This window comes from Galendromus occidentalis, unplaced genomic scaffold (genome assembly GCF_000255335.2).
Source record: "Galendromus occidentalis unplaced genomic scaffold, Mocc_1.1 scf7180000077517, whole genome shotgun sequence".
NCBI classification, from domain to species: Eukaryota; Metazoa; Arthropoda; class Arachnida; order Mesostigmata; family Phytoseiidae; genus Galendromus; species Galendromus occidentalis.
Genome location: NW_003805505.1, coordinates 327,165 through 349,018, shown reverse-complemented (window position 1 = coordinate 349,018; position 21,854 = coordinate 327,165). Strand labels below are relative to the sequence as shown.

The 21,854-nt window shown below is 50.6% G+C and overlaps 1 protein-coding gene across 1 annotated transcript; it reads right to left on the bottom strand.

The window, feature by feature from the left end:
- Positions 1 to 19,212: 19,212 nt before the first annotated feature.
- On the bottom strand, positions 19,213 to 21,716 carry Ddx1 (ATP-dependent RNA helicase Ddx1). The gene is made up of 2 exons (XM_003747366.1): positions 19,725 to 21,716; positions 19,213 to 19,601 (listed from the first exon to the last, which is right to left on the bottom strand). Exons 1-2 carry the CDS (start codon positions 21,714 to 21,716, stop codon positions 19,410 to 19,412), a joined length of 2,184 nt encoding a protein of 727 aa, XP_003747414.1. The 3' UTR covers positions 19,213 to 19,409.
- Between the last annotated feature and the right edge of the window lie 138 nt (positions 21,717 to 21,854).

Below are 21,854 nucleotides of genomic sequence, written 5' to 3'. Positions count from 1 at the left end.
CGAGACTTCCGACTTCCTATGCTCCCCATGTTATAGCAGGACCCAGGTATCGATCCGCCTCTCCCTCGATGCATTGACGCCCCCCCTTGGAGGACTCCTGGATCCGCCCCTGCTAGCCAGAGTCATCTCCGATCTCTGTTCTGATCGATGCGGATGATCACGGGCCGCAGGGTCGAGAGCTCCTCAAGATCCCCAGCGTCGAGCGACAATTGGCTCTGCCGGTCCGCGAGACTGAGGGCAGTGAGGTTCACCTTGGTGATTTGAAACTGGGAGAACTGAGTACGATAGTCCACGGCTTCCGAAGGTCTCGAATCGATACTCCTCTGTCTCATACACACACCATGCTGAAATTGGGTCACTCTCCTGACATCTACCGGGGAACGACAGCTCAATACGACATGTCCTCCGTTTGTCTCGAGAAATGCACATGAGAATATCTGTTTTGATCGTCCTTGTGCTTTTTAGAGTTTGAAGGGTCACGAAATGTCCAGATCGTCTAGAATTGTGACAACGACATCTGCGAGATGGCCTAATTCCACTGGCGACTTGTCCGTCGTCAAAGTCGCGAAAGCCGTACACAGATGTGCCGTCGGAGACGCGTCGTCGGGATACAGATGCCATAAGCGCGAATAAGTCGAATGCTCGAACGCGCAGGGAAGCTCTCAATCCGCCTCGCTCCGGATGCTGCGAGAATTTCCCGTAGCCTAGAAGCGGGAAATGACTGACGAATAAAACTAGGGCGGCGAAGGCCTTTCGAGGATACCCAATGGATCGAATCGCGTTTGGCATGCCATTCGGTGATCCTTTGGCACTCGGACTCGTGCCTGGACTCCGACGCCGACGTCGACTCCATGTTTTCGATTGTTCTGGGAGAGCTGGAGCACGTGATGCAATAACGGCAGAACTCGGGGTTAGGATTTCAGGAGTCACTCTGATGTCGTATCTCGAAAAGGGTCTTGATCCGTCGATCTCTCGATCGACCTTCGGAACGTTCCCGAGCTGTCAAGATGCAGAAAGCGTATCCACACCCATCCAGATCAAAATCCACCTCGATGACCACAGAGTCTGTAGAATCGCTTGTCCCCAAGATCGTCCTTAGTTTGGAAGTCAGTTCGGAAACCGCAAGTCAGGCTCGAAAATTGTTTCTGAGAGTTCAGCTCTTCGCGCTCCGCTGAGATACGACGAGGAGGCAAGTCACTCATGGTCCACCGAAGAATTCCGTGCAAAACCTGGTCTCCCACACTGAACTATTTCACTTCTGCGGACTGGCTGCCGAGAGACCGGTGAAAATCAGCCATTCTGGACATGGAAGTGCAACTCTTGATTCTCGCTTCGATTCTCGTAGTCGATGGACTTTCGCTTTCGGGGATCGAGAAGGAATTAGCCGCTTTACGCAGAGATGATTACGTAAGAATTCCACGAATCGAATTGATTGGCTCAAGTGACCTATGATACTTTCAGAGGCTTTCTCCGTTACTCGGCTCATTGATCTGATTGATATTTTTTTCTAATTGCCGGGCTTCATTTCGCTCCCTCAGGCTGCTTATGCTGCGATTCACGGCATGAATTTAAGTTACCATGATGTCGTGACGCCTGACGGCTGGATCCTTCAACTGTGGAGGGTTCGGAGCATGGATGTCTACGACCGACAACTTTCAACTCCCGTGGTCTTATCCCATGGTTTCGGAGGCTCATCATTCGATTACATGAGTAACCTTCGGAACGAGAGCACTGCCTTCGTTCTGGCCGACCACGGCTACGACGTCTGGCTCACGAACTATCGGGCGAATCAATTCAGCAATAAGATTCAGTCGAATGGGAGGCGAAGATCGCCTAAACCAGAAGAATACTACCGAACTGCGTGAGTAGACAGCGTGCCCGCGAAGCATCTCCTTTTTCATCCCTCGACAAGCTCGGACCGCACGTCCTCTGCCTCGAAGTCAATCAGAAGCAGACTCCTCCGCAGTTGGCAGTTCATGCGGGATGACCCTCATCAGGCGAGAAATGGCTTGGGCAAATTCTTCATGAAAGTGAAATTTCCTCCCTCATCTAGCCGATAGTCCATTTGCTGCTCGGGGAGCAAATCGCCGCTTCCACAGGGAACCGAGTGCAGGACTTCCAGGCGTTCATCGGGTCAACTGTGTGTGCTCTCCTCCCACCAGCCTGCGTGCTCGTATACAATCTCCTATTGAATCGAGATTTGTACACGGGCATATTCACGGACCCTCATTTGAACACGGTTGGCATCTCGCGAGTTCTTCCTCCCGATGGAAACTGCTTCCGCAGGTTCTCGAACCTCTTCCGAGTTCTAATCGACTCACGACCATTATTGCAGAGTCGAAGCGAAATCTACTTCAGCAAATATCCTGGGGGTGTGACGATGATGACTGCCTACAACTATGGTCAGGAATGGAAGAAGTACCCATGGACGAAGATCGACTTCCGCAAAATCCCACAGATTGATCGTACTAACGAAGCGGAGTACAGCCAGGCACGTGATTCCTGTGTAGATCGTACGACTTCTATCCTGCGGGTTTACGCGCATCTCTTCTAGCCTATACTCACAGAGGTCTTCGATCTCCAGACTGAGCCACCAGAGTACGACTTTGCAGCTGTCGGAGTGCCCTTCTCTTTTTTCTATGTAGAGAACGACGTGTTCACCGGTGTCGGGACCGCGCGGAAAGTGGCCGCTCAATTGAAGGCGAAAGACGTCAAATTCATCGATGGGAATAAGCTTAATCATATGGATTCAGTGATCGGGTTCGATACACGTTGCTACGCCACAAACGATATCTTGAAGAAATTCGAGATCCTTGAAGAAGGAAGAGACAGTGGTCACAGAGAGTATCGCAGGAAAGTGAGGAATTTCGTACGATCGCTTCCTTTCGAGAACGGTTGCCCGAAATCCGCGAGCAGAGCCTAGGATGAACGCTCATCGGTAGGGCTCGACTATCGTCGCTGGCCGTGACCGTGACCGCGATTTTCGGTGACATTGCGAGGCGTTTTGCCATAGAAAGTCTATGGGAGCTCGGAGTTGCCGCGAATCCCCGGCTGGGAAGCCGCGTCGAAAGTCGAGCCCTACTTATTCGGCTTTGCGTCTGAAAACGAATTCAATGTACAGGTCTTCAATAAACGATGAGTCACAAGTTGCGTGCAGTGGATTATTCCTCGCGCTCCGGAACGAGGCGACGCGCACGGGCTCGTTCCGTGTGTCATTATTCGGCGTTTTTACTTAGAAATGTCAGTTAGTGCGGGGTCTGTTGAATCTGATGCACGGTATACGTGACATAGGGCGTGCCTCGGCGGAGAATGCGACGACCGCCATCCTTCTAAACCGGGTGCATTCTGAGATGACTCGGCATGCATCGGGACACTGAGAAGGGGAGAGGCGGCTCAGGCCATACAAGGGGCAAGATTAGGAGCTGGAGCTTGAGGCGTTTAGCGGTACATCATCTGAGTCTTCAGGTTCGTCGAAGGATTCTTCGCTTGGGATACTTTATCGAGTGGAGGGAACAGTCGAAGTCGCTCTGGAGAGATCTATACCATTAAGCACAGCGGCTCAGGTGCTGGCACCGTCACACCTGACCAGTCTCGGATTTGCGCTTCCTACCGCAGAGACTCGAGTTTCGTAAAGGAGGTCGGTTTCAGAGTTCTGGTGATTCCCTCTGCTTGGTCTGTCTTCCCGGTCAAGCGCCCTCTCAGAAGACTCAGCGTGTATAGATTTCTGAGGCTTAGGTACCTCAACTCTCCGAGGGGCGGTTCTTCGTACTTGGCAATGACCACCCTTCACAGGAGTGCATTCCGCATTGTTTCCGGACAGGCGTTCGAAGCGGGGAAGCAGGTGTGGAACACCCGAATCGCGTACCCCGAGTGGGATTCGAAGGACGCCTGGAGTCGATCGTTTGTGTCTTCTTATCGAGGGCGCAGGTTTGACATGTATCAGTGCTGCTCCGCTCCTAGTCCCGGAAGCAAGGCAGAAATGCGGCTTTCCAGCTGGGTTTCCTCTCCACAAACATACGGAGGTATCTGGTCGATAGAACGTAGCAGATGGTCCCAGTCCGGCGGTCATTAACTCATTCTCAAAGCTGTTCATGACCTCTGATCGGTTCTCTCATTCAGGTATTCCCGTCGGAGAACATCGAGTGGCGCGGGTCATGGAGAAGTATTCCATTATTCCGTGATCAGCGAAGCAGCTCGCAAATCGAGTTCTCGACTAATCGTCAGTCAACCCCTCGTCTGGAGCTACAACGGGCAAGTGTCGTTTAAGCTTCCTATCTATGTTCTTCTTCTTCTCTCCACGAGAAGATAATTCATGTGAATGAAAGAACAACGTGGCAAGCAGCGTCCGTTTTCGGGGGTCCCTGTGTCACTTGGGTTGGACAGGCGAACGACCCGCTGCCTCTTAGTTATGGACTCCTCTAGCTTCGATGGCTTTCCAGGAGTCCAAATGTGTTCGTTTTCCCCATGCGATTGAGTTCTCGAGTATTCTGACGGAGAGGGAGAATACTATCGAAGGCCGGAGAATGATCTAACGTGATTTTCATGGGGAAGAGGAGCCGTCCAGAAATGAACTTTTTCCTCCCGGATCTTCTCGAGGCGCCGTGTGATAGCTAATCCACTAGCTACGATTCGAGCTCTGACTTGAGGACTTCTTCGGCATCATATCCGGTACATACTTCATTGCCGGATCGGTCACACACCACAGCCGTCAACGCGGCAGGGCTAGCCCGAGAGCGCTGACAGAATGGTATTGTGGATCAGAAAGGGCATTCCTGAAGCTTCGAGAAGCTCGGCCTCGCATCCTGGATCCTGGTCCGTCCTTCCCCACCATAGTATCTAATACCTCACAGTACACTCGATGAATTTCGTCGAATCTCCCGAGCGAGTTCTCCAAGGTGTGAAATTTCGTTAAATATTCTATGGACGTGCAGTCTCAAATACACGGGCAGTCTCCAATTCACGGGCATGATCTTGAGGATAGATGGAAAAATAGATGAAAAATAGATGGAATGGACGGGCATTCTTTCACTAAGGGCCACTGTCGAGGTTGGGCCCTCATGCAATCGAAGAAGGTGCCAAACTCATCTCGCGACTCGTTTTTGTGAGTGTTCACCATGCTCGGGGTACTCATCTGATATGTAAAATATACAAGGTATAGTATAGGTATATACATAGTCTCATGGCTGCACGAATGACCGCACTCATATTCCTCGTTGGTGGTCGGAGGAAATGGACCGGCAGTCTCCAATGGGAGAAGACGTCCATTGGAGAACACGGGCAGTCCCTAGCAGAAAGCAGGTTTCGGATGGTCGAGAAGTTGTCGACCATGTCCTTCAATTGGAATATTCAGGGTATTCTGCTCGGGCCCCCTCCGAGCTGGGAGAAAATGAACATACCCACATAGGGTGGATTCATTGATGGAGGGGCTCGACGCTGTGGTCCTCATTCTCTGCCTCTCTCGTTGACCGTATCGCACCCCTGTCACCGACCAAGAAGTAGTTGCCTAACGAAAAGCGCCAGCCATGTTCGAACTTGCCACGGCACACTCCGCTTCCCTGTCCGATTATTTGAAGCCACGTATCTTTCGACGTGGAAACGTCTTTCGAAAGGTTGGGGGTATTTCGAGAAAAACTTCGTCATCCTGCAGCGTTTTTTGTAACATTTCGCGGGGCTAGAACTCATCATGTACTCGACGGATTTCCACCAAATTGATGTCTAATGATCGTAAAACGGGAGACGATCGTGGCTAGAAATCATGAAAATCAGAATGCACCTCAATATGTATATTCCCGTCACGATCCAAAGCCCCACGAAACTGCGTGGAAAAGAGCATGCATTTCCGTTTTTCATGAAATTCAGCGGATGCAGTACGCAGGTACGATGAACGTCGGTAGATAAGCATGACTCATATCAGTTGCGTCGATGATCTCGACTCAAAGTACTAGTACTGACCGATCGACATAACCATAGTCAGAGAAGAATTGACCGTCGCGATCACTGACAGACTCTCTGTTCCTTTCGCTTCTGTCCTCACAATCGGAACCAGGGTTTTCCCCCTTTGAGCATCAGGCTTGTATCAAAATATGAGGGCTGCAGAAGCGTTTTAACGGGTGAGGTTATGGGGCAGGATTTCCACACCTGATAAGTACGATTGCGAGCGATTACGATTAAAGATGTCGATCGAATGCTCATCATGAGGCCGACGACTCGTAGTTGACAGCAACGGAAGCGTCGCGCAGAAAGGGGAGAATCTTCTCGAAAGAGACCCCGAACCTCTCCAGGGAAATCGCCGTAATGTCGGGTGCGACAGCGTCACGCACCAGAATCGAGTCAAACGGGGACGGATCATGTCGAGTCAGAGGCGGTGGCAGGAAGTAAAGTATTGTCATTCGATCCAGAGGTGTGGGAGACGGACCTCGTCGAGGCTACTGATTTTACACGAGGTGCAGAGAACGAAATCGGATGGTCACGAGCGACTGACCGTTTCAAGCAAATCTTCATAGAGAATGAATTCGGCCATAAATGCTACGTCTGTGAGCGCCTCTGGTTCCTCCGTGATCTGAAAACGCTCACCTCCTCGATGGCGACTTTTCCTTCGACTCACTTCCCGGAGGACGATACCACGCGATTTCGGCTCTGTTCCTCATGTTACAGCACATCTCGGCGCGATAAAGTTCCGCCGATGAGCATGACGAATGGCTTTAGGTATCCACCCAAACCATCGGGCTTGCCTAAGCTAGACCCATAAGCGAGCGACTTGACTCCCCAAGAATTCCTTGTGGCCCAAGATGTCAACACGATGGTACAGACTTTACCGCGATCATCGGACGACGATCACTCTTTCATCGTCAATTTGAGGAAAAGCATTATCCATAAATCCTCTTATCTGAGCAGCTTCGTCAAAAAGTCCACCGTAAAAGCCTGGCTGGTGAGATATCAAGTGAAGTCACCGATGAATTAAATAAAGTGCATGCATTGATGCTATTTCAATAATGATATGTAGAGCAGATAATCCAAAGGGATAGATAATAATATCTAGACTAGAGAGAGAGACAGGAGACTTTTTCACGTCCTATAACACGGTATTGTCGTAGGCGCCACTGGCCTTGGCTTTTTGTCCATGAGATATGGTTGTTAATACTCAGGGTTTCCGTGCAGAGAATCATTTACCATGTACATTCATGTACACTCACCAGCCTGAAGTGAAAGAGCGCGAAATTTGCGTGCTCTAATCGCGCGTCAACGCCGACCAGCTGGCGAACGCTACGTAAGATTCGATACCATCGCATCGCGCTGCGCAACGTGCGGAAGCCGACGTAAAATGCCGTCATGCTGATGGCACAGTCGTCGCGAGGCACAACGTTGCTCGCTATGGAGAAGCTCGCACTGATCCGAGAGGCCGAGGATGTCACAAGTGAACATTCACTTTCTTCAATCCGGGTTTACGAATATTAGCGTCATTCAGCTTATGATTCGTGAATAATCGGATTTTGAACTTTTCCATGGCCTTGAGTCCGGAACGGCATGATGAGAGATGTCCGCTCCTCTGCAAACTGCTGATAAACTCCATCGGGTCCGGGGTCGGGCTCGATCTCACCCTCGGAGGATATCGAAAGACGACTGCCCTCAGAATGAGATCCCGACCACGAGGGACCTACACTTCCCTTTCCTTCTGATTTCCGAATATATTTCTGCTCGTCATAGATCAGTAAGAATTGGACTAGCGACTTTCTTCGGTCAGGAAGGCGGTCGATCGCCTTTTCAAGGGCCCCCTAGTGTATATATCCCCCCGTGTTATGTATAGCATACCGGTAGATGCGCGGAGGGGAGATTGAAGATTCCAATATTCATCCTGCACGGTTCAGAATTCGCGAGTTTTCTGAACGAATGCATCCCAGAGTGCGTGTCAGTCCCGAATCCTTGTATTTTAGGGCACGAAGATCGTAGTTTGGGCATCTTTGAGAAAATTCCAAAATTCAATTATTCGCGCACCATGGGCCGACTGACGCTGATACTCCATACTTCCTGCTTCATCACTGGCTCTATCCCCGCAGAATCTTACGCCGAACCGCTGCGAACGCTGCATAATGACAAAGTTTCTCTCGAGGTAGTCGGTCTCCCAATCCTTCCGAGAGACGTTCTCACATCGAAATCCGGCGGGTAGTGTCAGAGACACTACCGTCTGTAGGGACGTGAAGCGTCTCTCGTGTTTTGTGGGTTCGGCAATCATAATGTTCGATCATAACTATTATGATTATGCCAACACCCGCACCAGTGCTGTACTGGTGGCCGATGGGAGAGATGTCGTGTGTGGCGGCGCTGAATCGCCAGTGATACCTCTTAAACCTCATCTGATGGTGGGAGTTCGAGCATCCTGCGAGAGTCTACATGATGACGCATTCTGTCGGGCTCGCTTTATTGATGGATATCCATAGATAATGAATATAATGAGATACTAGCCGACCCTGCTGCGGCGCGGCTCACAGCATATGTCTGGCATCGTGGCAGACACGTCCTGCAAATTGCTGACGCAATCAGAGCCTAAACTTTCGCGGTTCGCAATCATTTTGACGTGGAAACGTCTTTAAAATCATTCGAGTGACCAGCCGAATAAACTTCGTCCCTCATGCAACGAAATCTCCTAACTTTTTGCGGCGCTAGAACTCCGGTGATACGCGACACAGCTCGTACGGCAAGGTGTCGAGAGGTTGGAAATTTACGGGAGCACTTCGAAGTGATTTCAGTAGGGAAAGCGCGACTTTGGCTTACAATACCACATATGTTAATCTTCTCAAATATAGGCAACGCCCGGCTATAACAGATCCTTCTGAAGGATCCGTAGCGAAGAGAGCCGTACGAGGTCTCGCGGGTCGAGAAAAACTGGATTTCAACCTTCGTCGCTTGATTTTCCGAGCGAGATCGGAGACGCAATAGTGTAGGGCGTCGGAAGTGTTCGTCTACGGGAGACGCTCCCAAGGACGCCAAGCTTCTTGAAATTCATGACGCCTCGGTCAAGATTAGGTTATCTGAATATACCGAAAAAGTCCCTCCTCACAATGAGCACCCTCAGTCTCTTATAAGTATCTCCGCCAAGGCCTCTTATACGCGTGTATATCATGAAGGGGCTCGACTGTACCCCCTATGTCTAGGAGGGTATCTACCTCATCGTCAAAATCGTCGCGCTGGAGTCAAGAATCTCTCGGATTCCTGGTCTGAGACCGTCCGAAGTTGTCTCACCCGATCATACGAATTCCAGGTGTTCACGGAATAAGTCAGAACCCGCACGGTCTCGAGGGCTGGCAGACAGATACTCGGCTTCAAAAATGAGATTGGGAACCATAGCTCTAACGCTAATCATCGAGTGTCGCGGAATTATGTTCTCGACCCCTGACATTAATGAAGAAATCGCAGCCATTCGCAGTAACGATTTCGTGAGTCCCACCCGGAAATCATATCAATGGGAAAGCAGATCGAGACTTCGAGCACCAGCAGGCTAGATCATCCGTAATCCATTCGTATCGAGTCGGTCTCATCGCATCGGATGTCACCGTGCGTTCGCCGTTCCTCAGGTGACTTACGCGGCCCTGAACGGCATGAACTTGACCTTCTACGATGCGGTGACGTCCGACGGCTGGGTGCTGAAGCTCTGGAGAATTCGTAGTCCTGACATATATGACGAGAAACATTCGACTCCGATCATGATTTCGCACGGGTTCTCAGAATCTTCGATCGACTATATGATAAATCTTCGGAACCAAAGTACTGCGTTCGTTCTGGCCGATAATGGCTACGATGTGTGGCTGACGAATTATAGAACATCACAGTTCAGCAAAAAACTTTCAATCGATGGAGGGGAACGTTCCCCAAAGAATGAGGAGTATTACCGAGCCTGGTGAGAGAGTGTTCAGTACTGCCATTACGATAATTATAGGCCGTGAGTCATCGTTTCCGGAGACGGAAAGTTCGATACCTAGCTCATTCGCATATTTATTCCAGTTGGCAGTACGAGGGTGATTTGGATGTACCGGCCATGTTCGATAGGGTCCTCCAAGAAACTGGACGACCGAAGTTCTTCCTTATCGGACATTCGATGGGATGCACCGCACCCTTCGCCTTCCTCTCGCAGAACCACTCATACGATGACAAGGTGAGCGTTCCGCTTCACGCAGCGTCGGAATGACTGAATGAATGGCGGAACCTAATTCACAAGAATCATTTACCTCGTTGAGGCGGATATGTTCGGGTTCTTATGTAGTTTGAGTCATGACCTCTGGTGAGCCTCTGTGATTTTCAAGATATCTCACTTCGCCGCCGTTGTGCCAGTTCTGAGATTCGGACAGGATACTGCTACGAGGCTAAAACTCGTCTTCACGATAGCCCGGCCGCTCCTTCAAAACCTTCCTCAGGTAAGCTCTGGCCGGAGAATCCTGCACCGCCGCTGGTGGATCGCATTTACCATGATCAATTCGTTCCCTACCGAATCTTTCTGATGCGAGCCGCGTCGCCGTCTCAGTTTCTATTCAGATTTCTGTTCGAGAGGGAGTATTTAGCCTCCTTTGGAAGTCCTCTCAATGATCTCCAGAGCCTCGCGAAATCATACTTGTGTGCCGAATTGCCGCTGTTGTGTCAAATTCTTCTCGAAACCACGTCGAATAGAAGTCTACGCAAGTCCTTTAGTGATCCTCATCTGAACAAGGTGAACTGACCTCGTAAACTGACACTGCGCCGAAGGTCCTCAGGATACCCCGCTTTGTGATACACATTCTATTGAGGGAATCATTATCATTCGATATCTCATGAAGGACATGACGGGCAATATCTGATGTCGGTTCTAATCTTTCGTGTTGTTTCCTTCTTTTTTACTTCTTCGTTCCATTCCCCATCGCGTGACGCCGACTGCAGACTCGTTTCGCGATCTACTTCAGCAAATTCCCAGCGGGATTAACACTGATGAACGCTTACAACTATGTCCAGGAGTTCGGAAAAAGTCCGTGGACGAAAATTGATTTCCGGGACTTACCCGCGAGTGGACTCACCAATGAAGGAGAATATAATCAGGTGAGTTAGGGCTCGAGTTTCGAAGAATCTTACTTAGTGGAACTGGCAATCCTGTTAACATCCCGTGGGGTTTCCAGACTGATCCCCCTGAATATGATTTCCGGGCTGTCGATGTACCCTTCTCACTGACCTACATCAAGGACGATCTTCTCACTGGTACTGACACAGCAAAGGAACTCATCGAAGAGCTACAGCCAACCGACTACAAATTCGTTGATTTAGATGGCTTCAATCATTTGGACTCAATCATAGGACTCGATACACGCTGCTATACAATCAATGATATTCTGGTGAAGTTCGAGATTTTGGAGAGAGCGAGGGGACCCTCTTTCGATGATTACCGTGATAGAGTTGCGCGTTTTGTCCAGTCCCTGCCTTTCGAAGACGGATGCTCGAATTCTGGAAAGTAGCTTTGGAACGAAGCGGATGATGCCAATCGGGTATTTCCAATCCTTCGGGACTGCATATAGATTTCATGCATATTCCGGAGTGTCTTCCGGTCGAATCATATCGAATTCATATAGTTTCTACTTAGTAGGTGGAAATGAAGATAATTCAAATAGCCAGTAGAACAAATATACATCACCGTCATATCTCATCAAGTCGTATCCAGCTCTCTCGTTTAAACCCTCGATCTTTCGATAATGTTTGTCCTTCTCCGGATGTCGAAATCTGAGTACCGGTTGTGCTCTTTCGGGTCAGAGATTGTAGACGAGACACTCACTCAAGTGATCGAAACTCCGCAATGGAGAATCAGATCAAAATGAATCACCATGTCTAACCGAACTCCTCGTTGCGTACTTGATGATCGCTTCTGATCGAATGGTGGTCTCGCATAGCACCCTGCGTCTGGCATGCATTGATTTGTACATCTCGCAGCTGTATCCAGCATTGAAAGTCGGAGCTGAGGCGTGACGACAAACTTGTCCGCCCATCTAGGAACATCTGATGATGAAAACATAAGGTTATGATCTGTTACTGTGTCGGCTGACAGGAGAGAAGCTCCTTATAAACAGGATGGATTCATTCCATCAAGACTTCGCTGACATTCATTCATTAGTTCAGAGGCGTCAAGCTTTCAGAATTCCCCGAATCGATCCATGTTCCAGATTGATTCTGCTCCCCTGAGGTGTAGAGGCGCAGATCTTGTAGCTATCAAACTTTCATTCGATCTCCCGATTAGAGATTGTTTAACCTTCATCATTCTAGTCCCTTCCGTACCCATAAACTAATTGTAAGCTGGCTCATAATCTGAGAAGGCCGTCCAATGGGAAGCTTCCTCCTGGGTGAACACCTCGGGGGAGTCTCGGAGATTCGGCCTTCGAAAGTGTATGTATCTCAGGAAATACTTGACGAGTAATAACAAGGAAGGTCCTGGAGCCTGGAGAATTTGTGAATCGACAATCGACCGTGAAGAAGAATTCTGACCGTATTCGGGGAGCCTTGGGAGCTCGGACGGAAGGACTCCATTCAGAGGAAGGAAATCATATTGTGAGCCAGTCTGATTCCTCCGGGAGTATCACGATCAGATTTTGAGCGGTCGCCGATATTCCCTCAACGGATTCTCCCGTCTGAGTGAATATGCATCTCGAAGCACCATTCTTGAGCCGAAGGTCTCTCGGATCCCCGTATCCATATGACCCACCATCGTGCATTCCTGAGTGCTCTCTCCGCGGAGGAAGTATGGGACTTACCGATTGTCGGGCGAAAACGAGCACATAGCCGGGAGCAGTCCTGAACACTGAAAATGGATCATAGTCGGGGGTTTCCTCAGGGAGAACACCGTCTGAGCTGGTATCTCGTGACTGGATTATGGAGATTGATCGTTCTTGGAACTATCAGGGATCTTAATTCTGACGCATGACTTCTGCTCCAAGAAATTGGGCGCGCAGATGTTTCCACAGGGAAATTGAGTCTTTGTTGAAATCGGCACGGATTGTCCCTCACTATGCATCTCCATACGGCCATGCCCTCGGAAAAACTGATCGCTTCTGAAGGAATTCCGCTCTGTGTGAGATGGACGAGGCTGCGATTACTCCCTCGATGCGAGCCTGAAGTCCCGGAGCACAGACAGCATCGGCCATTATTCGTAAATATGAAGCTCATCATGACCACATTGTCCGCACCGATGGACGGAATTAAGTGAAGCTCCCGGTCGGTATACGTCTGCACATGGCTCTCTCGCTGTATCATGTTCTCCCGGAATTCGAGAACGAGCTGGGGAATCAACACCCGACTTCCGTCATCTAAACTCATGATCTCCTCTACAGAACTCCGATATCGCTGAAAAAACCACCGTCCTAGGCGGGAACGACTCCGTGAGTTTTACCTCGAATCGATTGTCATGAGAACGAAGGTATAAAGCTGGTAGCGTGCAGCAGCGACATCTGCAGCCTCGCCGCACCATTTGAATGTAATTGGTCTCTTGGCTTGAAGACTGAAGATTGGATGATTCCATGAGGATCCCGTGCATCCTGGAGCCCCTCACCCGATCCTGCAGTCCGCGGTGACCGCCGACGGCTGAGCCCTCCAGCTCAGGTGAATTCCGAGTATCGGAATCTACGACTAGAAAAACGCTGCTCCGGTTTCCTGAGCCGAGGACTCGCTCCCTGGCCAATCGACTCTATGGTGAATCCTCGAAATCGAAGTACTTCGTTCCTTCTCGCCGAAGATGGCTACCATGGCGTCAAGGGCGCACAGAGTTCCGCCATCGTTCCGAGGGAACAGGAAGATCGCCTGTGCCCACCAGTCGAGAATCAGCGAGCCCGAGAAAACTCACGACTCTCGATCAGTTCAGAGCTATGTATAGAGAATTATCGTCCCAGAAACGAGTGACTACACTGAAGTCGCGCTCATAAAACTCTCAGTTAGCGGTATTGAGCCGTTCGTCTCTAGAAGATGAATACAGAACATTATCCAATACGTAAGTCGATTCATCGATCCGGTCAAATGAGATAATTTAGACGCTCTTATCGGACTCGGTATACGCCAGGCGCGTTCATACGATTTTTTTTTTGGGGGGGGGGCAGCCGATTTTTGGAGTCGCATCAAAAAGAACAATTTCTCGATTTTGTCCGGAGATGGTGATTCTCGAGATAAAACACGAAACCCCGTACTTACAATCATGACCATACGTGAGGGGAATGCAGGAACTTCAGATTTTAATCCATCACAAATAGCACAACCATCGAACTTTCAAACTTGCTCGGATTAGCCGCCATGTAGTCCACAATCTCTTCAACAGTGAGCGGCATTTCTAGATGAATTTTCAACGACGTCGAGCCATCCAATCTCTCTCCTTTCATCGTACTCCGAGGATCTGTTTTCAGCAACCAGAGTACGCTGAAAGTGCGTCCATCTGACGACAGGTCGACTGAAAATCTTGAGGGGGGCCATGGCCCCCTGGGCCCCTCCCCTATGGACGCTACTGGTATACGCTGCTATACCATCGATGATACTATGCTTTATGCGGATGGAGGGGAACGGGTTATGAGCCCTCCGGCCGGGATCATATTCTTAGATTTCTCGAGTCGCTCTGCGAATTTCTCGAAGTTGCCTGAGAATTCCCGGATCCCCGTTCCCCCAGTCTCCCTCCGAGCTTGATTTCACTCGTGTGGTGACAGATCGCAATCTTTGTGTATTTGTCTCGCTAGTATATCTGGGCCAAGAGTCAAGCTATACCCCGGGATCGGGGGGACCAGGTGAGCGACGGCACTCATACCCCTTAAGCAAAGCATAGCGAAGATGGCTCAGGTTAAAAGAGCAAATCGGCTTTAACGGGTCGGCAAAGACGTTTTCTTGGTCGCAGCAGGATTAATAATCCATTAGGATCACGGAAGATGTTCTCTGCGGTTCGAGCTCGAACAAGCATGTCACAGCCCGCAACGCTCTGCCCGCTATCTCAGACTATCAGCAAGTACTAAAAGCTGTCCCCGCAGGAGGGTGACACGATGCGAGATACACATAAGTCCTCAGCGAGTCGATGCTCTGCATCGAAGCTGAGCGTTGGATTTCAAACCCCAGAGTGCGCCCAGCCACGACCTGGGGCGCTCAGCCGTCGAACTCCGGAATCGGGGGTACGCCGCACTCTCCTCTCAGCGAGGTTCGGCTTCCGAGAGAAATCCTCAAATCGGATTAGCTTGTTGTGCTCAATGTATCTCGCTGTCAGAGCTGGATCAATTCTCTCCATTTCTCCGTTTCGCCTCCACTCTTTCTCTGCTCACTCCATCGCCTGAGCTTGCTCAGTTTCCGAGAGAAGTCGACATGTACACCTCGCGGAGAATCCAAGGGCCTAATTGTCGTTTTCTGTCAGTCGGTCCGAGCCCGGCTCCCAGTAGGCTTCTCAGCCTAAGATGGAAATCTTGGAGCGCCTTCCTGCTTCGCTCTGATGATCCGACTGACACTACGGTTGGAATGTAGTCACGTGCAGGATTCGCAACGGTTCTAGAAGCGAAGGAACCGCTTCTCCGCTACAGTCACATCTTTCCAGCGATCCTGAAACTGTCGGAAACGCATTGGGGGAACGAAATTCCATCAATTTGCTCGGAGAGAATCTCATCCCACCTCTCGAATCTTCGATCTCGTTCTGGGTATCTTGAAACGATTTTCGACAATCCTTTGTCTGTCTCCGCTGTTGAAGAAACGGATCCAAGACATAAATTGCAAGAAGAGTGTGGAACTGTGGGATGCTCGTAGATCGAGTTTGTTGAGAGAACGTGTGGGCCAATGGTCACGCGAGGAGTCGTTTACGCCTGAAATCACTTCCCCCACTAACCATACGATCAGCTGTGGGAATGTTCAGAGATGAGGCTCCACGAGTGCGGAGCGCGAATTCGGCGAAATCGGGAAGCGAATGATCGTATGAAGTATTCTCGTGTACGTAGAGATAAATTGAAGGACGAATAAAAACGACCTCCATCATATTGGTGTCCGTTCTGATCCCGCCATATGCCACGCTATTTTCCTTACGCTCGGAGACATGAACGTACCCGGAGTTAGAAGTCGGGATGAGGCAACAATCCCCGGGAGATCGGAAAATCCGAGCGAGGTCGAGGACCGCGGTTCTGGCGGTGCCGAAAGCTCGCCCGCGCCAGTGCGATCATCGGTGTTCGCTGCTCTGGAGCCCACGAACATTCGAGCTCGTGGAATCCCGCTCGCGCTATATTCCACGGTCTCGACGCGATTCTGGGTTAGCGTTCCGGAACGTCCATACCCGCGGCGGTCTGAAGCGATAAGTTTGGCACATGATCTTGCTCCAGCAGGATGCATTACAGTTATCGAGATCATTCATGCCCTGACCTGGAATAGGACTCCGGGGCGGGAATCGAAGCTCGGACCAATGTATCTCATCTTCAAGCTGGAGTTCACTCGCACTGTGCCTCGACTCGATTGCTCCCGCAACCTTCGAGCGAGTTGAGTTGGGCTGGCTCCAGCCGAAGATTCATCCTATCCATAATTCGTGGCCGCACATTTTTGAGGAAGAGCTCGCTGCTTCTCGGGGCGGAGGTGTCTAGGCGCTCCTGCTCAATGTGTCGCCTCATTTGATCCGAATCAGCCGCTTGTGAAATTGGTTTGCTACTGGGAGCGCTCTCCGGCGGCAATCGTAGTTTATCACGACGCTAACAATATTTTTGTCGTCCTGAGTTTTGTTCCCCGTGCCGATCGGATCGGAAAATGCATCATCGGTTCTGCTGCGACGGCTTCGTCATAGCGACCAGGCAGTCAAGAACCATAGTAGAGAGCTCTATGTTTGAGTCCGATTTGAGCCTCGATGTGAACGGATGTCATTCCAGTATCCTTGAGCTCTCGTGCTCCCTTAAAATCTGTAATCAATCCTCGACTCTTGAGGTATTCCTGTGGTCGGGAGGTCGGAATTCACCTCGTATGGTGAAGGTGAAGATATATCGGAAACTTCTCGGTCAGAAACTCGTCGGCGTCGGAGCAGGAGAGTCATCCCATGACTCATTCCAGAAGGAGGTAGGGAACAATATTCAACCCTTGTGAGAATATTCTCTCCATACGTATAATGACATCATATCAGGATAGTGAAAACCGCCATCCCTTTCGAGGCCACGTCTCTTGGCCATATATCCGTCAGACCGATCGAGTGAGGAGACTTCCTGAGCATATTTTGGCATGAAAGCCCCGAATCTTGGAGATTTTGGGTCACTGTGAATCTTGATGGAACATCAATCGACCGGAGACATCTTCCCATGAATCCGGAAACGACGTGGACCGTCCTCCACGAATCCCGCCGATGCGATGCTCACCCGAGGGGATGTCGGAGTTGGATGCATATTTCCGGAGCTCTTGAAGGCCGGGAGTCGTCTCCCATTGGTCGGGTGCCAGGGGCGGAGCATCGGGGAGGCGGGGTGTCTTGCGATCGCAAGAGCTTGTCCAACTGATAGCATGTCTTATCAGACGTAGCAGTCACGATGGCCGTACAGGGACCTTTCCTGCCGACATGTTTCTCACGTGCGTATCTAATCGACGAGATCTTGAAGCAGGAGCCCGGGGCGGTCCCCCCATCACTCGGCTTGTTTGGTGAGTTAAGTGAGAGTAGTGGAGCAGCTGATTATTGTATCCCTGGTGTTTTCAGAACTCTCGAAAAAGCGTCGCTGCTTCGTCGGAAGTATTCCATATCAGTGTTACTACTGTTGGTAGCCGTCCATACAGGGTGCGGTTCTCTAGGTATAGGTTATCGTCTGAATCCAAACGATCCGACTCCGTCGGAACCCCGACCGCGAGTCTTCGCGATCTGAGCGGGGCAAGCGCCCTCAATGCCGTGAAGGGAGAAGTCTACTTCTTCCATCGTGCGGTAGAAATCGAAGTCAATAGATCTCGCTTCTTCCAATTCGAGCGTTCCTCCTGAGCGTAGGATTGAGTCGACGGAATGATCCACGAACGGACGAGTCAAATCTGCAAAGGAATTCTCAGAGTCTGCATCCTGTGCTGCTCCATTGTCATTGTCTGTCGCACAGCTCTCCTCTGAGATAATTCTCCCTAACGGAAAAGCGTCCAGCGTTCACCAGTCGATTTAAAGGCCATCAGAGTCATGGGCCCGCAGAGGAAGCCTTTCCTCTGCTTGTGCCTCTGCCGTACTCAAGGCGGAGGAAATCGGTATCGCAGTACCCTCTCGGCTCGGACTGAAGCGAGTTCAAGAAACGAAACTGAGCACTCTTCAACAATAACTTTGAAGTATTTCAAGCTGGAAAGTACCATGGACCATGACTCATGAATTCAAGCGGTCTTAGAGTCTACGTCAAACTTCGATTCGATGGAATCCGCGGGACAAATAAAATTTGAATCAAGGAGGATGCTATCTAAACGTCGTCCGCACCAAAGTTGGAAAGCATCTGACAAATATCCTTCCGTACCTCCTTCCATTCGGTGATGGCCGATAAGCCAACACGCTCACGCCGGATCCTCTCACGAGAGCTGGGCGTGAGACCGCAGCGGCACGCTTCGCGTCAGTTTCGACCTCTCTCATCGAGAGCATGAGCCTGCTTTGTCGCATTCTAGTCTACTTTCGCCCTCCTGAACACTCGAATGGAAATCTTCTATTTCGTCGTTCACAAGCGAACCTGAGCCCAATCTCACGCTCGTAACTCGGTATTCAGGCAGAAGGGCCTCACCTATGCAGTCAATATCCGCGGAGACATCCCGCGCCGAAAGCTCGGAGGAATACCTTTGGAATGAACGAAGAGCGAGCATAGTCCTCTCGAAATAGCCGGAAGACGGACAGTTTTCGTCCGAAATCAGCGAGGAACGGACATTTTCTCAGAAATCCCGAGATCTTCGTCATCTCCGAACCTGAATAATAATCTACTTCGATGGATTTCTTCCAATCGAAGCAAGCGTTGATATGGATCTATCCTTCTTCCATTCTTCCATGTGTTCTTTTGCGCTACTGAGCATGGCGCAGGACCCGCGGGCTGCGTACCGGCGTATCGGCGCGCCAATTCGGGGTACCGCGCGATCAGGCCTTCAAGAGGAGGGGGAGCATCTCCTCCCGAGCTACCGTCTCGAGTCACGGATCTTCGATGATCTCGTATCAGTTCTCGCATTTGATCATCAATTATTACTATTGCTAAACAAGAGGCCTCGAGCATACTTCATCGACTCGGGCAACAAACGAGACATCGAATCCTATCCAGAAGCAGATCCAAAATTGGCTCTTTATTCAAACTCTTCTCTCAATGGGAGTGAATAAATATGAGGGCGTTGCTCCGCCATCCACAAAGCTCCATCCATAAGCGCGTTGCGGATGTAAAGCATTTCGAATTTAAATTAGAAGTTTCATGCGTTCTCCTCCCCTTGCCATGCATCAATCGATCGAGTCCAACATCTTTCTAGAACTCGCTGGACATGAGAGATAAATAGGAACTCTGAGCCTGTTTCTCCAAATCAGAGAGTTCCGCTACCGTCTGAGCCATCTGCTGTACGTGGTTTTGGTAGAGACCCGCCGAGGTTTTCTGACGTTTCGCACCGTAGGTGACCTTCCCGTCGAACTCGCAAATGGGGATGTCGAAACTAGAGTCAACCTGGAAATCGGAGGAGCCAACAATTATTTCAAGTTTGAGAGACCCGGCCAAGCACGCCGTGGACGCTGTTCTTTTCCGCCGGCGCGGGAATTGAGGGATGAGAGCGACGGAGACGGAACAAACCTGATTGATGGTATCCTTCAAGTGCTCCTCGATTTCCCCCAGCAGTTGCTTTTCCTGATACCAGATGCAACAGCCTCTCTGATCTGTTAGATTCGTGTTGTGGCAACCCACCCCACGGTTTTTACAGTTCGAATGGTACCAAACTTTTTCTGTAGCAGATGCCACCAGAGAGATCGCGAGTCCCATCCGATCGGCGCGGCCTACGCGCCCGATTCTGTGAACGTAGTTGGCCTTATCGTCGGGTAGAGTGACGTTTATCACGTACGGCACACCTTTGATATCAATTCCACGGGCGGCCACATCCGTACAAATGATGAAGCGGACTCGTTTCTCTTTAAAGGCCTGAAGGTTCGCGCTTCGCTCCTTCGGGGAACGGTCGGCATGGAGGCACACACAAGTGAGATCAGAAGTAGATGAGCCCCGGGGCCCGCCCCCCAGCGACTCGAAGTACCGCTCTAAATTATCACAGTCGAGTTTCGTACGGCAGAATATGATCCCCTGATCCATTTTGAGGGTTCGGATGGCTTTGACGCAATATTCCCCCTTGAGTATTTTGACTGCCTCAGACGCCCCTTCTGGGCCTGCGAGATTATCTCTCGCGTGAACTCCGTCGGTCTGGATGTGAGTCCGGAGGGTTCTCCAGCTGTTGTCTTTCGACGGGTCCACGATGACAGCGACATGGTGCACCGTGTCAGGAACACTGTCCTCTCCTTTCAAATCGACCCAGGTCGGGAAGTTCATCAGTTGGTCTGCGAGTTTCTTGACTTCGAAATTGTGGAGTGTAGCTGAGCACACGATCATCTGAAGGCGTCTTCCGTCGGCCGTGATTTTCGGGGTTTCTCTGTGGAGCTTCCAGATGAGATTGTCGTGGCCAGCCTTCAGAAGTCCGTCGGCTTCGTCCAGAACCAGGAACTTACACTGCTTCAAGGATAGTCTCCCGGTGCTGACCAGGTCCTCTAGTCGTCCTGGTGTTCCCACGACGATATCGACGCCGCTTTGGAGAGCTTTGAGCTGCTCGTTCGCGGATGCTCCGCCCGTTGCGCATAAACACTTCACTTGCGGATCGCTGAGATACTTCGCGAAGCTCTCCAAGCATTTTAGCGTCTGCTCGGCGAGTTCCCTCGAGGGTTCCAGGATTATGGCTTGCGGAGCATGCGGCTCGTATTTATGCACCGCCTCCGGAGCTCCGCAGTTCGAGTTCTCTCTTAGGGAAGTCGCCTTGCCAAAGGCTTCGAAGCCCGCTGCTGGCGGGTATTTGAAGGCTTCCACGTTCCCGAAATTGAAAGACATCTCCGCGTTCTTCAGAACAACCGCCGGGAAGAATATTTCCCTCTGTAGATGAGTCGCAATCGAGAAAGCTTTCCCCAAGTCGACGCCGTTCTTAGACCATTTTATCGTGAACTCGTCGAGGTCCAAATAGCACCCGATGACGTCGTGAATCCCGAAAGGTTCCCCGTACGCATCGAAACTTTTATTGAAGGACTTCTTCCCGGTACCTCCGAAGCCGTATCCGTATTTATCCGTGCCCAAATCGAGATTGGCTGTCTGCGTGCTCCATCCGACCCGACACAAGCCTTCGTCGGTCACCTTACTCTCAAAGTAGTATTTGCCTTTGCCGGACACGCCTTTGGTGGCTCTACAGCCGTGCCATGCTTTCTGATCCCGGCTCTGAGTAGTAAATCCGTCGGGACTGACTGCTAGGAGCGGTGTACGATCGTGAACACTCATTTGAAGCTTTGACCTCGTCGCCGACGTCGTGTGTTTACTCTTCCCGCTCAAACTGTCCTTCATGGTCTCCCAGACGATTTGTACGACAGGTAGCGAGAAGGCTCCTGTTTTCCCAGATCCGGTCTCGGCCGCCATTAGGACGTCCCCTCCGCCGAGAATCAGGGGGACAGCTTCTGCTTGCACGTCTGTCGGAAGATTCCAATCCTGCTCCTCCACGGCTCGCGCAATCTCGGGGATCACTCCCATCTCTTCGAAAGCTGTCATTCTGAAAACAAAATTCATTTTTATTGGAATGGTGTTCACGTGTTGGGACTTGGATTCTGCGGCTACGAGAGAACATTAATTTATCGACTGAAAAGGAGGACACCGGAGAAAGAGAATACACCGTATTCCAAATGGAGT